We start from the raw sequence: 23,024 nt of genomic DNA, 5'->3' as shown, positions 1-23,024 counted from the left end.
GAGTGAGTGAGTGAGTGAGTGAGTGAGTGAGTGAGTGAGTGAGTGAGAGAGTGAGTGAGTGAGTGAGTGAGTGAGAGAGAGAGAGAGAGAGAGAGAGAGAGAGAGAGAGAGAGAGAGAGAGAGAGAGAGAATCTTCGGTTGAACGATGCCCTCCTGATGAAAATCCCCGCTTCAACGTGTGTCGTGTACGCTAGGTACACGTTACGAGAACAAAAGTGTTACAAAGATAGACGTAAAAATGAAGAAAGCAAGATTGAAAAAAAAGACACCAACGTGTATGTATTTGAGTGGTCAAGCACGCATGCCAGACTGTCGCTTATTTTCTGACGCTTTACCTATACCATTTGAGCGTGGTGAAGTAAACATTTAAACGAATAGAGAAAAAAAAAATTGTTACACGTAGTACACGTTTACAACGAACACACACCTCAAGAAAACACGTTCTCCGGGCTGTATTTCTTAAAAAAAGAAAAGAAAAAAAAACACTGGACCCGCCTAAGCGCGATGTACGCAAAATAGTAAAGCAAACACATGTTTCAAAGAACGTCCCACGAGATCCTTTTTTCCGTTCTTCGCTTCGTTTCTCGCGTACAAAACAGGCCGACACCTTTACATTTAGCTCTTCCCACCGTCGTGTAACGTTGATCGATCACGCGAACGATCCTAAATTCGATCTAAGAGTCTAGAACACCGCGATGACGACGATGATGAACCTCTATTTGTTTGTGAAGTGGATGCAGCGCGTTATACACGTTGGCGAACACGTCGCGAATTCTTTGGAACGCTAGGGAGCGTCGAGTCGAGACAGAATTAATTGGCGACTCGAGACCGCCAAGGTCGCCTCCCCACCACGTTGTCTGGCTACCCCCACCGCACCATTTCATACCTCTTCGCGTAGATCCGTGTGCCATAGATTGTTCTCCGAGGTATAACAGGTGGAAGTAACGTAGTGGAAAGGTGAAAAGAAATTTATGTACACTTTTTAGATTGCGTTGAACTCTTGCCTTGAGATTTTATTTACTACGTATAGAAGCATAATTTGACATAGAATCTTATCTTATCCGAAAGGCAATTTTAAATATTAATTCTATTCAAAAATATCAAATCTGTACCTGGGAGATATGGAATATGACGTCACTAAAATGAATTGTATTTCTCATAAATTCAATCAGCGTTATCGTTAACATTCCTCACGGCCTAATAGGTCTCTGAAGCAATGTTTCGGAGGCATATGAACCCATGTCTTCGTAGTAGTGATTCTTAAGGGAAGCTTGACAACAGATCTCAGGATGTTTTATTTTTTATAGTTTGTGAAAATTGTTATTGCAATTACCGATGACTGAGAACCGTGTCAAGTGTTTTCTCTATAAATCAAAGGCTCTCAATCTCCCGGGTCTGTGACCCGAAATTGTAAATTAAATGTTGCTGACGACCCATTTTTTAGGTTGAATAAGGAAAAAATTAATTTAAGATGTCTAATATAGCAATACATGAACATATATTTCTATGTATAGATTCTTAACAAACGGTCGTCAACAGATCTAATTAAATTTATTTTGTAGAATTTTTAAAATTGTTATTATACTGACAGAGGATTTGCAAACTTCTTTGTTTATGACGAATGTTGCTCGTGTAGCGATACATGAATATATATTTTTAAGGTTGAAGTGCGTTGCACATTGCGCGCAAGTGTATATTTATATATTTTTCTTCCACAAAATTTTACATTTAAAATTGTGTACATAGAAGTTGAAGCTTCACGGTTCGGAACAGTGTTACGACCTCGTGAAGATTAGGAATCTTATAAATTATGCTCTTAGCTTTAAAGAAGCGAGAGCCTCTGATTTGTAGTATTAAAAAAGAATCACAGATGCCTAGGTTTCGCCACGAATTGTTCTAGACTCGTAAAGAGCAAAGTCGAAAAAATTAAACGTGACTCATGCTCCTCGAAGGTGCAGAAATATTAAACGATTTCAAGCGCAACTAAATTTACCACTCGGCACGATAAAAGGCAAGGGGGATGAAAGGCCCCTGCACTCCAAAGAGGCCGTGCGTTTATTCGCAAAACTATGACCACGCCTCGGAGTCGCTACGTTCCATCCACCTCGTATGCAACCTGACACAGAAAAGGGGTCGGAGTTTGTGTTTCAGAACGGGGGTGGCGTGGCCTCGAGCGGCCCAGTCGATTTTGTTCCACCTACAGATAAGGCTAGAAGTACGACTACAGAGATAGGACTAGACAATGGTTTTCCCAGCGATAGTTGGCTGTCTCTCGGAGACGTAGCGCCTAGAACGACCGACGGCGGAAGGGTTAAATTTAAAGACGAGCCCAACCGATATCACCCCCCGAGCGCTGCGTCATCGGGGGACGGGTCTCCAGCGGTGTTGGACAACGTGTAATCCACGATCACGATTACTGGATACTCGGTACACCGACGATTTCTGAGCAATCAGTGATCGTGGTCGACGAATAATCAGACGTAGACTCCGAAACATGACAAGCTACCAATCTGCGTTTGTAGATTACGAATGCACGATTACCAATTAATCCAACGGTCGCGTATGGTCATTGGAATAATGGAATTTGCCGGGTAATCGCTGCCCAACCCTGGCCACCGGGTAAACAGGTAACTGGAGGCTCGCTTTGCGAGTCGTGTTCCGGACGACAGAGGGACGCGGCAAGATCTTGTCCGTCTTGCATCTTTCTCACATGTGGTCCCGCTGTACATACGCTTTTTAATTCTCTCTCTCTCCGAACGATGCGCAACACCTGTCTCGCTAGAATGAACAAAAAAAAATAACAAGTAATATACAAAAAAAAAACTGAAAGAAAATCGCCTGCTTCTTTTTCGAAGGGAAAACGAAATGTACAAAGAAACAAAGAGCAGCGGAGCAAGTACGCGGTCGTCCGGAACACGAAACATAATTGGTTCGCGCGTCTCGTCCCCCGAACCACCCACCGCCACCCTCCAATTCACCACCTCCAGCACCACCCGCCCCCGCCCCCACGATAGGAACAGAGATTCTTCTATGTACAAAAAAATCAAATTGTAATTTGTAGCATGTAGAAGGTGAGTCTGTAACGAAGTACAGTATTCCAAGTTTAGTGTCTAGCACTTGTGTAAACACGATTGACAAAAAAAATAAGCATTAAATACCACTCAGACGTACGGAACTCGAGGTTGTAAAGAAAACAAAAAAAAAAAAAACAAAACATACGGCCATCTGAGTCGATAATTATATATATATATATAGAATTATATATATAAAAAGAAGTAACGTGAAAAGAAACAGTTGGCGAACGTTTGTTTAAATCTTAAACCACGAAATACATATCCCATCTATATGTATATATTTGCAGTCGCATGTGAATTTCAACTATATATTGATGATTGATTGTGTAATTATGATTATTAGTATTAATGCGATGATGATGATGATGACAGTGATTATTATTATTAGTTATTATTATTATTGATTATTATTATTGGTTATTATTTATGGTTCCGATTTGGTGAAAAATTCGGAACGGATAAGTATGTTATCGATATCGGTATTGCGTTTAAGGCGAATAGGTTTAATGTTTGTAGTTAGGTAATTAAGTAGTTCGGAGAGTAGGTACATATCGTTAATATTGTTATTGATTAATAGTGTTGCGAAAAAGGTGTTACTGCCGGTTGCGCTTTGATTTCTTTTGCACGCGACGGCTCGTTTACCGCGCGGCTCGTTGAGATTCGTATACAGCATTTTGCGGCCAAAACGAGAGAAAAGAAAGAAAATATTTAAAATGAAAAAAAAAGAAAACATTGAAAACGAAAAAAAAAAAAGACGAAATAATAATAATAACATGTACCTGTGCTAATGTCGATTTCTCGAGTTAGTCTCGATGAGGCGTCGTTCTGGTCACGCTAACACTACCCACGAAGTAATAATTATATTTTTGTGCAATCGACCGGTGACGATCTCGGATTCGTACTCGAAGTCAGGCTTCCAAAAATTAGACAACCGATGTTCACGTTCGTTTTGAGATATACACCCCCTATCGACGCGTATCCGAGCGAAAATAAAAGACTCCCCCTTCGCAAGACCATTTCCAAACGGGAAGACCCTCTCGAGTACGACGATGCTTTTGTCGAACGTTCATCGTTAGGAATTAGACGACGCTGGGCCAAGCAAAACAAACCAAAGCGCAGTAACCTTTTTAGCGAGCACTCCTTCCCCTCTAAGTATTACCAAGTAACATATACCTGCCCCACATATCAGATCTTACGTATCCCAAGCACCACCATGCGTCATATCAATGTTTCTAAGCGTTAGTCCTTGTAATGTACCCCCTTTTACCGATCGTTTCTTCCCTACCTCGACCTTTTGCCACCCTTTCGGCGTTTCCCGGTCTACGTCCCAAGGAAATCTCAGAACTCAACGTCCAATCGCACCCTTACCAATCCCCTCTCGTCGTTCCCTTCCCAGAACCCCATCCTAAACGACACCCTCCTACACCTCCCACCTCGTTATTGTACATCTGAGCCAGAAGGGTCTCTATGCTCTGTCTTCCCATCGCTGCGTCAAAAGACAAACTAGATGTAATAAGATTTGTTGACTGTATACATTATTATACATTGATTGTACACGCATCAGCAACGCCACACAATCACAACCCCCCACACCGACACGACACTACACACCCGAGGATCATAATCACGACACTCGCCGAAGGAACAAACACGACCAACACACGGGCCACTGCGTCAGGATAGTCCAAGATGGATCGGTAATGCTAATCGTCGCAACCCCCTCGCTCGTATATCCGTTTCCGTAGCTAACAATTCACAGATTATTGCGATTTCGGGATCGATACGGACGGATACCGACCGTTTCGGTCGATTCGACGCGCAGAGGAACACACACGGTCTCTGTGTTCGTTGTAGCGCGCGTGCGAGCTCACGTGCGTGTGTTTAGGCTGTAGCAAACATATACTTGACTTTGGGTTATTCAATAATTAAATTATAACTGTTCAACTTCTTCATTGCTCTGTTACCGATAGGAAATAATTATACGAGCTGAATTAATCTCGGAATTTATTTTTTAATAATTATACTTAATGTCGACGATTGGATTTTTGCTTTAGGTTGAAGCTTTACCATGAATCTTGAGGATTTAAATTTAAGTACGGGCATCTACTTTTATTTATTTGGTGTTAATCAATTTAAAATATACGCTTTGCGAGAAATAGGAGACATGGTGTTTTCACTAACCTGTTTATAATCAGATCGATAGAATGAAACTGGATTACTATTTAAATCAGGCACTCTCACTGTAATCGTAATTCCAAGAACTGTGACAGATAAATTCAGATCTTATTCAGGTGAAAAATTAAGAAAGATAACAGTGGCGAAACACTGTGATTGAACCAAATAAAAACATTTAAAATTACTTGACTGAAGCAATGAAATTTTATTCTGGATTCGATAAAGATTTGTCTTGGATTAGCCATCGATCTTCGCATTCGAGTGTCTCGCACGCGCACGAAAATTAATAAAACTGTCCTCCTCGAAAACGCAATTTTATTACTCGACGAATTTAGTTACGCCAATGGAACGACGTATGTATCGAACCGAAATCGTCGAAAAAGCCATTGCCACGAGATCCACGAATCGGTGCTCCAGTAAACGAGATCTGTTCGAAATTCTCAGTCACCCCCGGAGTCCATTCGCAAGTTGGAAACACGGTCGAGCATTAGCCATCCATAATTAGCCTGTGATGTCGCAGCGGGACGTTTATATTCGCGACACCCACGATATACTTCAGATTACGACACGTAGCGACGAGTCTCGCGCTAAAATACACCGTGTCCACATGAAAAAAAGAAAACAACTGAAAGGTTCACTCAACAATAAAACACACAGAGGCCAAGCGTAAACAAGAGACACACACTCCAATTATGATTACTCTTTAAAACGAAAACAAAAACAAAAGAAAAAAAAGGAAATAATAATAATAATAATTAATGATGTAATGTGTATATTAATACTGTATGTCGTACGCTCTAATGTTGTTTGAAGAGTTATTTGCGAGTCAATTATCTGTGCCTAGCAGCCCTGTGCACCCTATCAAATGTACCACCGTTCAGATGAAAAATTAAAAAAAATAATAATAGGAAAAAAAAATTGAAAGGTGAACGATACTGATTGAACCAAAAAAAGCATATTAAAACTGTAACTGTAAACACAAGTAACAAAAAAATGAAACAACAAAACGAACGAAAAATATATATCTGTATTTCACACTCACACGCAATTACGGCCAGAGAAACGATATGTGTATGTATATATAGCTACGTACGATCTTACATGTGTACGTATATATGTGTACATAGTTCCAAACAGGCCACGAGGTTTCTCACCGACGACAACAAAAAAAAAAAAAACAACAACAATCGATTAAACAACCACAGCAAAACAATAAACATCACTTAAACAACAAAATGAAAAGTGAACAGAATTAAAACAAAAATAAAAACAACAAACAAACGAGAGATGGAATAATAAAACAAAAAACTTGCACCCTGTATACATAGTTCGCACAATGATCTGTTCCTATTTTGGAATCAGTTTTTTCGGATTTGCCAAGAATGTATATCTACAGATTCTATATTAAAAAAAAAAAATATATATATATATATAAATATAGGAAAACTGATTATGAAATATAAGTATTGAAATCCATAGTTCTGGAATTGTTAAATCCTTTTTCGAAACCAGGTTGTCCGATCATGTGTGCACCCGCGCGAGAGTGTGAGAGCGAAAGAAAGAAGAAAAAGAAGATACGCAAAAAAAAAAAAATAGAACATTGTTATAAACTCGCTTTTTTCCAAGCTACCAGCAGCCTAATCGTAAACGCCCAGAGAACTTTGATAGCGTTCTCAGAAACGATGGAACGCTGTTAGCGTCGTTCGTGCATCGAGAGATCTGTTGCGAACTCTCGGAATCCAGAACGGTTGTTTCTAGTTAGAAACGTGAAGATCACGAGACCAAGATAAGATTTAAAAAAAAAAACATACACACACAAAAACAAAAAGGAAACACTCCCGAGGGAAAAATAATAAATATGACAGCTCGTTTCTTGTGGCGCTTCTCGTGTGCCCTTTGCCGCGCGAAAATCGCTCTTTCGCCATTTTGTGCTGACCACTTGGGGTTAAATCACTTTGTAAGATGCCCTTTAAGCGTAGAGCAAACTTAAGGAAATAAATTTACGAAATCCTCGAGAAAACGATTTAATCGTTTTTGGGGTGAGGACCAGAGGAGACTGTATCGTAGCGCGAACGATCGACGGGGGTGAACGAGACCGATCGCGAATCTTGTGGGTCTCTCATCCCCCTCCCCCCTCACATACAGTAAACAAGTAACCAACACATTGAAACTCTCGAGTAATACGCGACGTTGCGTCGCGTGCGTATTTTCTGCTCGACCTAGACTTGTTTAAAGTGAAATTTTGAAAAAAAAAAAGGGAAAATGAAAGAAACAAGAAGTAAATAATTAATATTATAGACGTAGACCGTCACACACTGAACACAACAGCACAACCACCACCAACACCACCACCACGATCCACGCACATCCATATTTATATACGAATATTGTATGTATATGTGTATAAATTACGAGACAGAGAACACACTCACTCATTTTTGTGCGATATTGAAACCACACTCGATTTAACCACATCAGCCCTTAGACGTATGTGGGACGCTTGTATGTGTGTCTAAAGAGAAACTAAATGCAAGATAATCGTTAAATGCTTCGAGCTCTGTGTTCACGAAAAAGAAAATGCTTGTCGCGGTCAGGTATGGATTCGGATTCTTTTTATCGAACCACGTTGTACGTTAACCCTCTGTTGTGTCCTTTAGGAAAATGATACAAAAATTCATACAGCAGTGGAACGTGGAAAATGTATCTTTTAAAGATGTATGATAGCAAGACTGGTCGTTTGCTATTTAGTTCGAGTATTAATTGACCCGTTGTACTCCACTGGCGCTGCTACAGCGTTATGTACAGCACGCGCGCGAGAAAAGTACCACTAACCCCTCCCACGGGGCGGAGCCTATCACACTTTTTTCGCGCGACGACACTACATAATAGGTGCCAGAACTTTGTTCTTTGATCCACACCAATGCAAGTTGAATTAACGCAATGGACGAATCAAGTTTAAAACATTACAGGCATTTACTCAAAAAATTCTCGTAATGGAAAAGGTTAACTCGCGAATACCATAAATAACCAATAATTTCTTTCCAAAAATGAACGAACAGAGGGTTACAAATCGTGAAAATATTTTCGTGATGTCGTTTCAATTTTCTCTCCCCCCGGAAACGCGATTTCTAAAAATTCGAAAAACCCTGTTGTGGGAACTCTGTACGGGGTGTAAGAAAAGTAGTGAACAGAGACGCGTTCGAAGCAACTCGAGTATGAATCGGTTGATGTTTGTAGACGCGACAGGTTGCAAGGAACACGATAAAATGGCCGAGGCAAAAGACAAACGTGAATGAGTCACGGGAGAACAATAGGGATAAACAAAAAGTGGGTACGAAAGGAACATCGAGAGAGCACAGAGGAATATTAAAATTAATTTACACGTAGAACAAGAGAGAATGGGCGAGTGAAAGGGTGAGGAAGGGAGAATCGTGAAAACTAGTGAGAGAGAGAGAGAATGGGTAGCGAGAGAAAGGAAATATAAGTGGATAAACAAAAAAAAATGAAATGAATACACACTCACTGATGAGCGCCGCTAGTAAAAGACATGGTAGGCTATTATTATCGCTAAATAGTCGCTAGCCGAATAGTGATGTAGTTTACCCATTAGAGTTATTTTAAGTTCTTAATTGTAACGGTTACTATTAAATTTATTATCGTATCACATTACACACTGTAACACTTCTATTATAATAACATGAAATATTTACCTGTGCATATTGACATATTGTGGAGTCACATCATTAAAAACATATACTACTCAATATATTCAGCGTCAGCGACTCGATTCATTGACACCCACACCATATATACCATGCATATATACCTACTCAAAGATATACATTATATCTATATATATACGTGTATATTTATGTCACATATATAGATAGAATATATATACATATATATTCCCCACCCGGAAATTGGAACGACAACGAAAGGGAGCCTACAGTATTATTATTCTCACTTTTCGGTTTCATTCGGTAACGTTTCGGGGACAATTTAACCCCTTCGTACCCACGCCTAGACCCAGTCAATTTCATTTCTTGTTTGTAATGTACGATACGATAAGAATGTAAATAATGCAATACGTTTCAAAATATAATGAAGTTATAAAATGAACGAAACTTTTTTTTTTAATATACTGCAAATTGGTTTGGTAAAATCGTAATGAACGTGATCGCAAGTAGTGTGCCAATTTTTAAGAATGATTCATTGAAGAAAATGATACAGTCGATATATCGTATAACGAATAAATATTTGCTGAAACTGGTGCGTATCGAAAATGATACGGTGGGCATTAAGGGGTTAATAGGACGTCTCGAAGACATCCTTTGTAAGAGTCACCAGAAATATTCCCAAAGAGCATCTTGATTTTTATAATTATTTTTTTTTTTAATGAACTATTACGGAACCTTTCACTGATATTAATTACATTCTTTTTTAATTTCACCTTAATTATGTAATTTTGTTGACACGATGTTTCACCTAAAACAATTCAAATTAAATTTCGAAAACCTCACTACATGAAACGAAACAAAACGAAAAATCTGAGAAACTCACGAACCATTCTAACATATGTAGATATTGTCGACAAATATTTATTAACAGTGAATACGAAAACAAATGGAACAACGTCCGTGGAACTAGTAACACCACGAACTCGTAGCAATTCTATTTTGAAGTTTAATTTCCTTTCGTAACCACGGTATAAAATTACGCCATTTGTGTCGGAAAATTGCTGTGTTCGCAGTGAGACGGAATTTCCTACGTGCTTTGCATAACTCTCGCGGCTCTTATTAACAATTCCCAAGCAGAGCGCAAAGGAGAACAGCTTACGTTGTATTTCAACTTTCACCGAGCACCTTGCACGAATCTCCGCGATAACACGGACTGAAATTAATAAATAAACGCGTCTCGTGCAACACTCCCGGGTGCATAACAAATCTCGATGTTTATTGCACAAAACGCGGCGATAAATCGCCAACGTGTTTCCATGAGCGTCGCGTGCGCGGTTGGTCGAGCCAGATTGCCAAAAACAAGACCGTTATTTTACCGACATTACTCGAAAAAAACTCTGAGATATTCGATCCTCGATATAGTTTTTAAAAAATTAAAAAGTTCATTCAAAATTTGTTTCGCAATAAAATAATTCAAATTACTCGAGAGAAATTGTTGTTAACTATATTAAATTTGCTACTTTAAAAAATATTACTCACTTTCTATTCAGTATTTTGACAAAGTTTGAAACAATAGCCGATGTTCTCGACGACAGATATTCGGATTAGAAAATTATGAGAACATACATACATGAATGTCAAAAAAGTTCTTTTTTACAGTACTACTTAACCCCTTCAAGGTGATGCATACTTTTTAAAAAGTGATAGAGATCGTAGTCGCATTAAAATTAATTGGCCGCTGAAGGCCACTGAACGCTTTGCCACCACACCGTTTGACCTCTCCACTGCATCCGTCGTACCTGAAAGATGTCGTTTCCTATTAGGCCAGAAATAAGTAACACTTGTGCTTCTTTTTTAAGAATCAGATGTTAACCCTGCAACTTTCTTTAAGTATACAATTTTCTTATTACGTTTAACACACATATTTTAAATACTATACAAAAATATCGATCTTTTGACCAATAATTAAAAAATACTTCTTTAAGCAGAAACATGTGCTTGCCTCTGCAATAATTAAATAGTAAAGTATGAAACGCGACCCATGGTGGGGGAAGTAGCCTTGATCGTCCCATTGAGTTACCTCCGACTACGGTCACTAAAAATTCTCAATATTCACAAGATTACACTCTGAAGGGGTTAAACAATCCACTAAAATATCAAATACAGAATAATGAAACAACATCGATACATTCTGTGACCAGATAAACGAACACACACCTGTGTTCCCCTCCCCCCAAGAAGAAGCACGGACTCACAGCAACTCTACAATTCAACATTTCAACATGATTAAACATATCCACGAGAAGCGACAGTCTCCACGCGTGTATACATTATCGAGTCGAGCATAAAATGCTACGAAAAGCTAGATGCCTGGCCGAGTCCTTCGATACAACAAAAATAACGTGATCTTGATAAGGGCTGCCTGAAATAGAGCTGCTTGAGCATGCAATCGATTCGTGCAAGCTTTTATTAGTAGATTTCGCTAGATCCTGCCGCGAGCATGCGCACGTTTGAACGACCAGCATCTTGTCTTTTGTATATTTTCGTTGTCCTCGTTGTTGCCCAATAACGATGCGCATGGAAGTCGATGGTCAATTCTCGGATGTTTTCGTTATGTGTTAGGTTGCGTCTATATTATGTAACACTACACGTTATAATAACGAAATTGTGAAATTTGTTACAACAAAAATGGAGAGAGACATATGTATAACTCTATGACAATTGAAAGAATATAAATATTTTTGTATAATATGTTATATTATTTATATAACGCAATTCATATAAGTAATATAAAATAATATAAATAACACTTTACGTGTTATCCATCGATCGTTACTAGCAACAATTTATACGAACAGTTGTAAGATGATTATAAAAAAAAACAAAACAGTTGGTTACGTAACTATGTTTTGTTATGTAGTATAGACTCAGCTTTCTGCCGCATGCTGATTACTGGTTTTGGGTAGAACTGTGTAGAATTTGAGGAAAGTAGTAGATCGTAATGGTTCGATCGATTCGTCGTCCAAAAATAAGGTGAAATCGTACAATGCATGGTTTCCATACGATGCTCCCGTTTTGAGAAAACTGACTTTTAATGCGTTGGGTGGCTGCGCGTGTATTCCAACATGGCGCCTTGGTATTTTTCCGCGAGGACGAGGATCATTCGTACGTTTCCATTTAGCGCACACTTTAACGTGTGACGTTGAAAAATGTCATTACATGTGACCGTTGTGATCGTTTGATTTGTTTTGATGTCCTCTATGTCGAGAAAAAATTGTAAAGTTATATTTAAGAAACTCATCTTTTATTCAGAAAAGATAAATATTTTCAAGCTTCCTTTGGGACGATTAACGTTTCTATTCATTCAATCGTTTCATACGTGCAATCACTTTATTTATTTCATTCTTATAATCATTTCATTTATTCATCCATTCGATCATTTATTTATTCATTCATTTATTTATTCTATTCCTTTAATTTCTTCTTCCACCCCAACATGATCTCCCACCATTTTTGACGTCCTCTTTCCCAAGCAGTATTTATCTCGTTCATGCAACATTGTTCATTTATCGTCGTTTTCAACTTTGTTAAGTTTTGATATTTTACAATTTGTTACCTGACCGTGTTTGGGAATTTATGACTTCGTTGGCTTGTTGATTATTTCACAACTTGTAGTTTTGTTGCCCTCAATTTTTTGCTTTGCCAGACTTTGATACTTTGGAGTTACAACTCCAAAGTTGATGTTTGAAAAATGGCGATAGGTGGATGTGTAATAAATGAAGAATGAATGAAAATGAAAAAAAATATGAATAGAAATTGAAGGAAAAATAAAGTGTAAATGATGAGAAAATGAAACAATAATGAGATACTGATGCAAGTATGTAAGAAAGTGTCCCGAGCAAAAGGTTCATTATGTAAAAGGAATGAATGGAATAAGATGTATGAAATGGATGAAAGAAGTGATATGAAAGGGCAAACGTGGTCAGACGAAGCAGACATATTCAAACAAGCACAAACATATACTCTTTGGGGCTCAAGAAATATTTATCTTTTCTGAGAAGAACAAATTGACCTTGATTTCCTTAAATAGAACCTTCCAGAACTGTCATAATTGTTGAAAACTCCCTTATCAATTGCGCGCGCGCGCGCCAACAAATTTTCAAAGTCATTTTTCTCAGTAACTACAACTCGTGCGAGAAAACTTTATTCTACACTTTTGACTTGTTTTTAGATGAGGAATCATCCTGTCCACATTTCATACGCTACAACTTAATTATAAGTCTGTGGTGCTACCGCAGAAGTCGACGTGCTTCACATGTTGATCTGTAAATGTTGGAGCTTTCATCGAATTAATGTAAATAAAAAGAATTTATGTGTATAATATATTTACAGGAAGCTTTATCGAGAGGAGCATGATGTAACATAACTATAAATAAATTTTGAAAATAACGAAAACAATTGACGGAACTGTTGGGGGCAAGTGTAAATGTTACATTTTCGAATTGAGATGACTTACGTTATAATTTAACAAATATAGTTTATCGTGTATGTCGAATATAGTTTTTAGGTTACCCTTGCAAGTTCAACGATTATACTTGCCTTCAGCAATTTTACTATTTATATTCCCTTACAAAACAGCGAATTTTCAGGAATTTGAAAAATTAATGGAACTCTTGGATCAATATCATTGCATACTTTACCAAAGATGACTTCATAAAACTGTAGATAGTACGAAATATATCTGTAATACATACATTTCGAATCATAAAATTATGATGGAATTCATGAATTTTCAATAAATAAATATGTCGTAAACTCGGGAAGTATTTATTTCTCCTTATTAATGTCTAAGAGTAACAAATTCATTCTGGATACCAGTTGTAAATATTCGATAAATAAATTCCTACAGAACTTAGCACACGCCGAATAATATCGATGAAGCAATGATCAGAGCTGTACGAAAGCCTGCAATAATTTTTCATAAAGGAAACTCTATGCTATTCCAGGATGGAAAAGTAAAGGGAACAATTCCAGAAGCAGAGATATAGATTAAAAACCGATGCAAGTAATATATTTTCATATTTACAAGGATTTTAGTTATAAGTTTTAATAATCGGATACTTGAATATATAGATGTATGTATACATATATGTGTTGCTCTTGTAAAAATATAAAGTGCGTTTTTTCAAAACGTATTCATTCCATCGACGTAGAAAAACCTTCGTTTGGGAGAGGAACCAAGATGGACGTTCAATTTCCACTGAAAACGTTCGAAAGTGTCTTGTTCGAACGTCCAGGAGGAAATGAATGTTTTAAAAAAGGTCGAGGGGGCAATTTCGATCGACGCAACGAGTACATTTTGAAAGAACGCCACGAGTAGGTATGCTTTCACTGAAAGCGATTAATTTCCAAGAACTTCGTTTCGTTCCTCGATAGCGAGAGTATCGTTTACTCCCTTGAAAGAAAGAAAGAACGATACACGAGCTCTCTGGCTCGCGATCATTCGCAAAAAATCGTCCCCAGAGTTTTCAAAAATCATTTCTCGAGCTTTCTCGTCGAATTCCTTTTTGTTTTGCTATATCAATTCAAACGATCCATTGATCGATATCTTGGCCAGGAATGGGCAAAATAGTCTGGATTGAAATTTAGAATAATTAGTTGTCTGATGAATAAAAATTATAATCTGTATATCTTTAATGATAAATGAAGACTAACAAGTCAGTCTCGATACCAAACAATTTATTAGGATTATTTCGATTTTATGTTTCCAGTCATTTTTATGGTCTCTGGTAATGTATTAATTTCCTTTCAAAAATCAATTTGAATGGATATTGTTTATGAGCGAAATCGTAAAATAAAGTCTGGTTGTATACAACATAAATCAAGAATAGAGTTATTATTTATATACTAGGATAGAAAACGAAAAGCCACGAAGATCCAACGTATCTATAGAATTTCCTCGAAATAAAATTAAGATAAAGAAAATAGTTAAACGAAGTACTAAAATAACACAAGATGATATATTCCTACAGTTGCTAGCCACCTATATTATTCGAATTAAATTCTGCCCATGTCTGACCTCGACATTTGTCGTCAATTTGAAAGCATTTCGCGAATCGACCAAATTTCTAGTGTCCCGACAGGGGTGACATTCACCTTTCCGAAATGTCTTCAGCGTACAGCGCAAATTTCTCCAGAAAAGCGAAACGTACGGTTTGCATTCGCAGCTATTATCGAGAAGGCACGTAGTGAAGAATCGTATTCGAGCAATATAAAAACGTTTCAGCGCGGAGTCTGACGTGGATATTAAAATCGGTACGATCATCGGGCTCGTTCCATCCCTCTGAGCGCTTGACTGGGCACCCCAGGAGGCAGAGGCCCTTGATCGCCTCCCCTGGCCTCTGGATCGTTGCTGGCCGCCTCGGAGGCCTTGAATCGTTTGTATTTCCCTGAAAAAATGAGCAATGTTCACTCTTTGGCAAGAATCAATACCGCTTAAGTATTAATAAAAAAGAAATGTTTGAATCGAAGGGTTGAATCGTCTATTACGTATTCTATCGTTCATTTCATTTTATGGGGTATTTAATTTAAGTTTATTTGCCGGAGAAGTTATTTTAAAATGTAATTTTTATAAGGTGACCTGAATTTTTATTTTATTTTTAGAAAACTAATGTAGAAAACTTGTAATATTTGTTATTCGATTTAAATATTTAATTTATATTCATCTGAAGTGGAATCTATTTTGAAAGAATCTTTAGATTTCTATTATTTGTTTATGGTTGTTGTAGACAATTTTCCTTGATCATAATTTGAAAAACATTTTCCGAATTTATACATTACAATAAAAACCAAGAATAATGACGTGCTTGGCTAACTTCTAACTGAATTAAATTATTGCATTACCCTGCACGAAATTTTCAAAATTATTTGTACACGCTTCGAGCAGGTTCTCATGACTGAGATTTAATATAAAATTTCGTAACGTGATTAATCCGATTAGTGGTGCGACAATAGGGTATTACCTCGTTTTTTGCGCGAATATTTGCGTCGATTTCGGATCGATAATTAATATTACTTACTGGCTAAACGAACCAAAGTGACGCCCCACCAAATGCTCCAGCCCCACCCGACCAGGCAGAATAAAACGGTGAATAATTGACCCACCCCGACCACCAGGTTTACCACAAAAGCGCCTAATCTCGACTTCAGTCCAGCTACCGCCGAGAATCTCGGCTGGCCAGTACACAAATTGAAAAGACCACTCCAAACGGTGCCTGGAACAACAGTATCGTGTTTTAGTTTTAGAAAATAAAAAGGAAATAATTAAAATTCTTTAGAAAACGAGGAAACCAATAGGGCACAGTATTAGTATAAAAATTAGTTACATATTTAATTTACATTATAATTGGATGGAAAGAACAGTTCACGTGTCGAATGATCAGAACGCTGGCACGTTTTACAAGTGCTGGGTGGGGGAATTAATGAGATTTTAATGTTCTGACGGAAAGCTGAGATTTCTATTCGACACTGAACGAGCAGTTGAATGTCGATTTACCAGAACCAGGCAGTAAAACGTTCCACACTAGACAGAACCAAGCGAGAGGCACTGGTAGACACGGAATAGCGCCGCGCATTAGGGAATTGTGCTCCACCAGGACGTCCGGTATCTTGGCCTTTGGTTCCTGTTTGTTTAACAGAAAGAAAGTCACTACTTAAATTTAAATCGTTTGAGAAATCTTCAATTCTCGAAGGAAACTCTCATACATGAGGTCTACAGCTGAAGTATCGAAAGTCTCGAGTGTAAAAATTAGAAAATTATTGGAATTTTTCCATTATTAGGTGAAATTAGATTGAAATTGATACTTGCGACAGGAAATCCCAAATTAAAAAGGCTAGTGGTTAGTACAACCATTTTTATCTAAAGTAACATACTTTTAAATCTCTGATTTAGGTTTTTTTTCTGTATATAAATAATCAAATAGGCAAGGATAAAGTAGAAATTGTAAATAAAAATAGAATGTAAATGTAAAACAGTATAAAAGTACGCAAAAGAATGGCAAATTAATGAAGAAAATATGACGGAAACCACGTTTAGAAAGTCGAAATTGGCGAGTTGAAAACAAAGGGTTTAAATGAAATCGTTCTTCCGGAAGAAAGACTCCATTTAAATTCCTTGACTTTACCTCGCTAATTGCAAGTTTCTAAACGTAGTTTCCGTCACATTACACCTCATTAATTTACCTTCTACTCTTAACATAATATCAGTTTAAAAATAAGCAAGGTAATACGTTACAAGCATTTACAAATAAATCTAACGTTTCCTTTCTCAATAAATAAATAATTTCTTGTTCAATCACGAAAATCATCGCTTTGATTAGACAAATCTGCAAGTAATAGTATTTAAAACTTAGTATTAAAACTGGTAATATTCAAGTATAGTATCTAGTTTAGTATTTAAACTTCATATTAAATTTTAAGCAAACTTGATCGATTTTTAATCATGATTACCTCTTGTATTTTTTCTCTTTTTTCTATTATACAATAAATCCGAAATTTGGAAAAATTTGGAAAAATGGTTGAAAAGTATGTTTTAAAGGATATTAAAGTCTACATGAAAATGGTTCTTTATGCGTTTCTTTGTATCCTCTAAAATAAACAAGAATTTAATTGAAATTTTAGATCTGGACTTTACAATTGCTGATCGCTTTAATTACCTCCGATAATGGGGGCGGCGCTACGCTGGTAAGACTGTGCTTGGCACGTATGCTTCTTGTGCGTTCTGCTTCAGCGTTTCGCTTGCATTTGCAGCAGCCGAACAATCGACGGCAAATCGCGCCAAATCTTCTCTCTGGAGGACAACAAACGGTGGCCTCGGCTGGCGCGATTCTCGATCTTCTTGAGCAACATTTCATTTCCCTCAATCGGGTACACCTAAACCAACAAAATAAAAAAAAAGAAAACATAAACTAGGTACCGCAAAGATAAACAATTTGCTTATCCCTGCCACCATGCGATACAGCAACTTCAATTTCGAAAAACCTGAACAAGAATTTATACAGAATTATTTAAACTTAATTATTTTCTAATATGAATAAACTTTAATAGACTATAGGTCGTATTTTCCATTCTGTTCTTTAATATTTTCATTGCTTTCAGAGCACCTTGATAGAACTTCTACAGATAAAGTATTTCTGCCTATATGCCATTCATTTTCAGAAATTAGAATACATTTATATGTGATTCGTTCCTGGACGCTAACGATCCGACGAAAAATCAATTTCTCGATTTAATGAACCTAGAAAGCATAGCCATGAATATTAACGAGTCGATGAAGCATCCAATCGTTACGAAACCCATTACCACTTTTACGTGCACAGGTGAAAGTTAATCTTTTGAGGGGGAATTCCTTCGAAGCTGGACTTCATATTTCACTTCTTGAACGCCATTTTAACATTCAATTAAAAAAAAAAATTTGTGCAACATTTTTTATAGAAAATTATTTCTTCTCTTCATCTAACTGATATATTTTCAATTTTAACTTTGTCTGAACTTAACAATTCTTTTCTCTTTCAACAGTCACCCCCAAAACTAATTTTATCTTAATTTCTGAGACCTCCACCTTCCTATCCAACAGTTATCCTTACTGCCTTTTTTAATTCCCCCCGTCTTTAATTAGTTAAAGATTGCGGTGAATACCATGTTTTTTTAAATATCTTGAAAACTAGAGGAGCTAGGACAAAAATTCTTTTTCAAAAATATGCGTTTTCGAATGGGTAATTTACTCATTACATTACCCATTACCCAGTACAAATTAACAGAAAAAGAAATTTTTTCGAAAATAAATTATTTAAATAAATAAATAAACAATTTCTTTTGACATGAGTAAATTACCCATTCAAAAACGCATATTTTTTTAAAAATATTGTTGTCCTAGCTGCTCTAGTTTTCAAGGTATTTAAAAAAACATGGTATTCACCCCCATCTTTATGGGCTATTTTCACCTCTTCAATATGGACGATTGCCGATAAAGAAGATACGTGTGAAATATTTTTTTGAGAACTACCTACCACATAAATTTGATGAAAATCGGTGTGTGACAATTGGATATGTTCCCTTGTTATATTGGTCCCTTCATCCCTGCTAATAAATTTTGTTATCAGTACCTGCATCTGTTCTTGAATTTCTGCCAGCATCCAGCAGGTATGTCGTCCCTTGCGGCCGTTGGTTGTTGAGCAGGCTCGTTCCTGTCCGCCACGGTGGTGGTCCTGGCATTGCTCCCGGGCCACGCTAGTCCTTTGGGGTTGGTGCGACAAGCGAGACACCTCATGCTGGGGCAACACTCGCAACAACGACTCAAGGACCTCTTCCAACGCGTGAAAAGTCTTTCGGGTGGCCGTTCACCAACGCCGTTCGCTGCTGCCAGCACCCTGCAATCGAAGGGCGGCCGCGCCCCGTTTATGCTGTTAGCATTATTAAGGAACGCCTGCTCGACCCCCTTGATCGATCGATCCAACGATAAAGGAACTTTCGGCGGAAACCGAAGAAGGAAACACCGAGGCGTCGAACGAAAGAACCGCGCCAACGTCGGTTGATTTGCCAGTGAATACGTCGGGACAGGGTGTTCCAAGGACGCATGAGCTTAGATATTTGTGGAAAGATAAGTTCTGATCGTAGATATAACCACTTGACGAATGAGAAAATTGCGAATGGAAATTGTTAAAATGAATGATTTGGGAGTAACGTGGGCTTTTCTTTGGTTTTTCATAGTTTTATTTTACTCGACGTTTTAACCTAAGTTGAAGACTCTATGTAGGTCATATTAAAAGTCAGTTTGTAGTCGTGAGCTCGAAGTCGGTATAAATATTGTGCAATAAAAAGGAGTACAAATTTTGTTCTAACGATGGAGTCTATACTATAACTACGAGTATGCTTCATAGCATGACGCATGCAAGTAGCAACAAATTCTTCGTATAACATCATGTACTTCCCAATGAGTCTGTGACTTAAATCGTAATCTACAATCTTTCGAAAACACAAGACTCATTCTGACGATGGTACCACACTGTTAAAATAAAATAAAAACAATTACTTACTCTATCTTCTACCAGCGAGTGTGAATTATTTTCTATTGTATAGATTATTAAGTATACTGAAGAGCACTTATAATTTAGTTGCAATACCCCTTCTACATATGGAAATACAAAACACATTTCAATTGCAATTTAATTTTAATTAATTGCAATATTACTAAGTTTTATTTATTTATCTACGCCATAAGTCACTATGTCATGGTACATTTGGTTATTGGGGCACGATTCGGGCAGTACTATTTTTATTTCCAGTAGACACCCAGCTTGAGGACTGCTGGCGACAATAGATCTGTGCAATGCACTTTGCGATATTAAATGACACCGTTGCGCTGTAATCTAGGAAATTACGTGTCCGTTCCCTTTTCAACGTTGACGCTCGATCACGCCACTGTCCATTAATCACCGATCCCAACAAACGACCGCTGTTATCTATCCAAATCGTCACCCCTAGGACGTCGATCGTTTACCAATTGAATCGCACGTATTAATCAACCAGGATCTCCATAAATATCGCGTGCGACAGATATTCCTGTTTGTTTTAAAATTACAAATCAAAACTGATTTTTGTTTGCCTGGACAGATTGATATCAATGGAACAAACAATTCCGTATTTTCTCACTTTTACCAATATTTGTTGTTTTTCACTTTGTACGTTTAATTCCTTTTAATTTCTAGAAACTTAAAAGAGTTAAAACCATAGTTGTATACATACAATTTTAAAAAATATTGACATTTAATATTAATGCATAGTTGCACTGTATATCTTAAAATTCAATACAAGAAGTGATTTCATTGACCTAAACACCAATATCGAATTCACAGTTTATAGGACACAGATATGTTATATACTATTCCTATTGATCGACAGGGGGAGGGGCAACATGCACACAAAATTCCCACGTGTCTTGGATCCTGTTGCCCGACCACTGTCTTCCAAATCACCCCCATCGTCGTTAGTGTCTTTGTGACAATTAACCAAAAGTCTAATATAAACGATAAAAATGTATTAGAAAGGCAATCACAATACAATCTTCAAACCTACCACTGCCCAACCTCCTAGCCAAGGACCCCTTGAAGACGAATCCGCCACCGACGACCCTACCCAACTCTTATCAACGCAAAAATGTCAAGACCATATACCTACACACTTTTTTTAAATCCCACGATAAGATCTCACAACATGAAACACAGAAATATTCAATATCACCATCCCTTTGATACACCTCCAATTAACCCTTTATAGGTCACTGTTACTCATTGTTACCACTAAGGAAGAGGCGGGAATGTTGTATTATTAAGTTTCTACCCTCATCCCACCATCCCTCGTATATACCTGTCCGCGACCTAACCCACACCTACCCTCTCCGAGTGTCTTCGATGAACCTACCCTCACCCAGTGTCTGCGAGGACGTCTGCTCGGAAAAACCTTACCTCGTTGGTCCCTCGACTGGTCCTCTGAGGACGTTTGGCGAACGGAAGCGGACGAGGATGATCCTGCGCCTTGGAATCGATTCGAGGTAGCCGCGGTGGAGTAGAAACGATACTGCCTCGAGGCCTGGCCAGCGAGGATCGCGGCTCCGCTCGTGTCGCACGAAGATTGCAGGTGCCGCAGTCCACGGGGGTTGGTCGGACCTCGATGGACGTAGGGCGGCGAAGCGAAGTGGGTGGTTTAGCCTGAGCCGCTGGTCACGCAAAGATTTTCTCCTTCGAGCGGCCAGCAACACACACAGCCCACGGCTTCCTTCGGTTGACCGCGAAATCGATACGGTGAAGTTCTTTACCTTAACACCGGCGCTCTTTCAAGGCGGCCAACCCCGATCCCGCGACCCCCTCGAGCATGATTTTTTATTTCTTTGCCTCGTCCTGGATCGGATTTTTCGCCCTTCGAGTTGCACTCTTCGATTCGTTCCGTGGACGGTGAGAAGAGGGACGAGGGTTGTTTTTGTGAGATCTCTGGGAGTTTCGGGGTATAAAATCTGTTGGCAAAGGGTACTTGGGGAATTTTTAGAATGGTGGATTTTCTGAATTTTCAAGTGGATTCCTTTTATATTTCATTGTTTGGAGACAGTTTCAACGTTGCATAGTTTAAAGATAAAAGAAATCAATTTTTGTGTATCTTGAAATTTCAAGTTTTGGAGATATCACACAGGGAAGAGTATGGTGAAAATTTTGGTGCCCTCTTGAATCCTCTACTTATATTTCAATAATTGAATCACATGGGTTGATTGATGATACCCTTTACTTCACAACAAAATTAGTATATACATCCCCAAGTCAATATGACACTGAAAACATGAAAATAAGAAAATTCAGGAAAATTGAGTTCTTTCTTCACACTAATGTAAAGGCATGGTTTTGACAAAAATACAATAATACTCTTTATTCGGTATATAAAAATTACTATATTCAATTCAAAGCCAATACAACTTTGAAAATATATAAAAACAAGAAAATACTCTGAAGTGGAGTCTCTTCTTCGCCCTAACTTGAAAACATGGATTTCCTAAATTGTATCATGATACACGTCACTATGAATTTGGGTGTATTTGCAAGTTTGGGTATAATAGGTAACGATCCATTTCGCGAACTTCACGAAACAATAAACCTCCCCGTTACCACGATTTCTGAGCGACGAAGGTGAGCAACTTCGATATGGAATCTCAAGGCGCTGATTCGCAGAGAACATTTCAATGCTACAAAAGTTTTAATTGCGTTTACTTTGGCTCGAAACCACTTCAACTACCCTTTGCGAAATGTGCGTGCAAATGTCGGCTCGAATAGCCCGCGAACATTCTCCTTCGGCGTGCGTGTTCAGAATCGTGAGAATAATACTTTTCCGGCATCTTATGCCATTTGCAAAGAAAAAAGGGTACGGGAAAATTCGTGTGTTTTTGGACGATATAAGCGTTGAATTTTAAAGGTTCCGTTGTTCGCGTGTTGAGTCATCGATGCTTTCTGAATTTTTTAATTTCAATATATACAGTAAAACGATTTGAAATTTCATA

The 23,024-nt window shown here is 37.9% G+C and overlaps 1 protein-coding gene across 1 annotated transcript in view; it reads right to left on the bottom strand.

The window, feature by feature from the left end:
- Nucleotides 1-13,826: 13,826 nt before the first annotated feature.
- LOC128877806 (protein stum) overlaps nucleotides 13,827-23,024 on the bottom strand; it is a 35,109-nt gene continuing 25,911 nt past the window's right edge. Inside the window, exons 5-9 of the mRNA XM_054125353.1 lie at nucleotides 19,093-19,356; nucleotides 17,644-17,860; nucleotides 16,485-16,611; nucleotides 16,009-16,203; nucleotides 13,827-15,378 (exon numbers count right to left, since the gene is read on the bottom strand). Of these exons, the coding sequence (XP_053981328.1) occupies nucleotides 15,251-15,378; nucleotides 16,009-16,203; nucleotides 16,485-16,611; nucleotides 17,644-17,860; nucleotides 19,093-19,356 (931 nt within the window). The 3' untranslated portion in view covers nucleotides 13,827-15,250. The remainder of the gene's footprint in view (nucleotides 15,379-16,008; nucleotides 16,204-16,484; nucleotides 16,612-17,643; nucleotides 17,861-19,092; nucleotides 19,357-23,024) is intronic.

This window comes from Hylaeus volcanicus, chromosome 1 (assembly GCF_026283585.1).
Source record: "Hylaeus volcanicus isolate JK05 chromosome 1, UHH_iyHylVolc1.0_haploid, whole genome shotgun sequence".
Lineage (NCBI taxonomy): Eukaryota > Metazoa > Arthropoda > Insecta > Hymenoptera > Colletidae > Hylaeus > Hylaeus volcanicus.
Note: the sequence above shows the minus strand (reverse complement) of the source record. Positions and strands in the feature narration are given on the sequence as shown.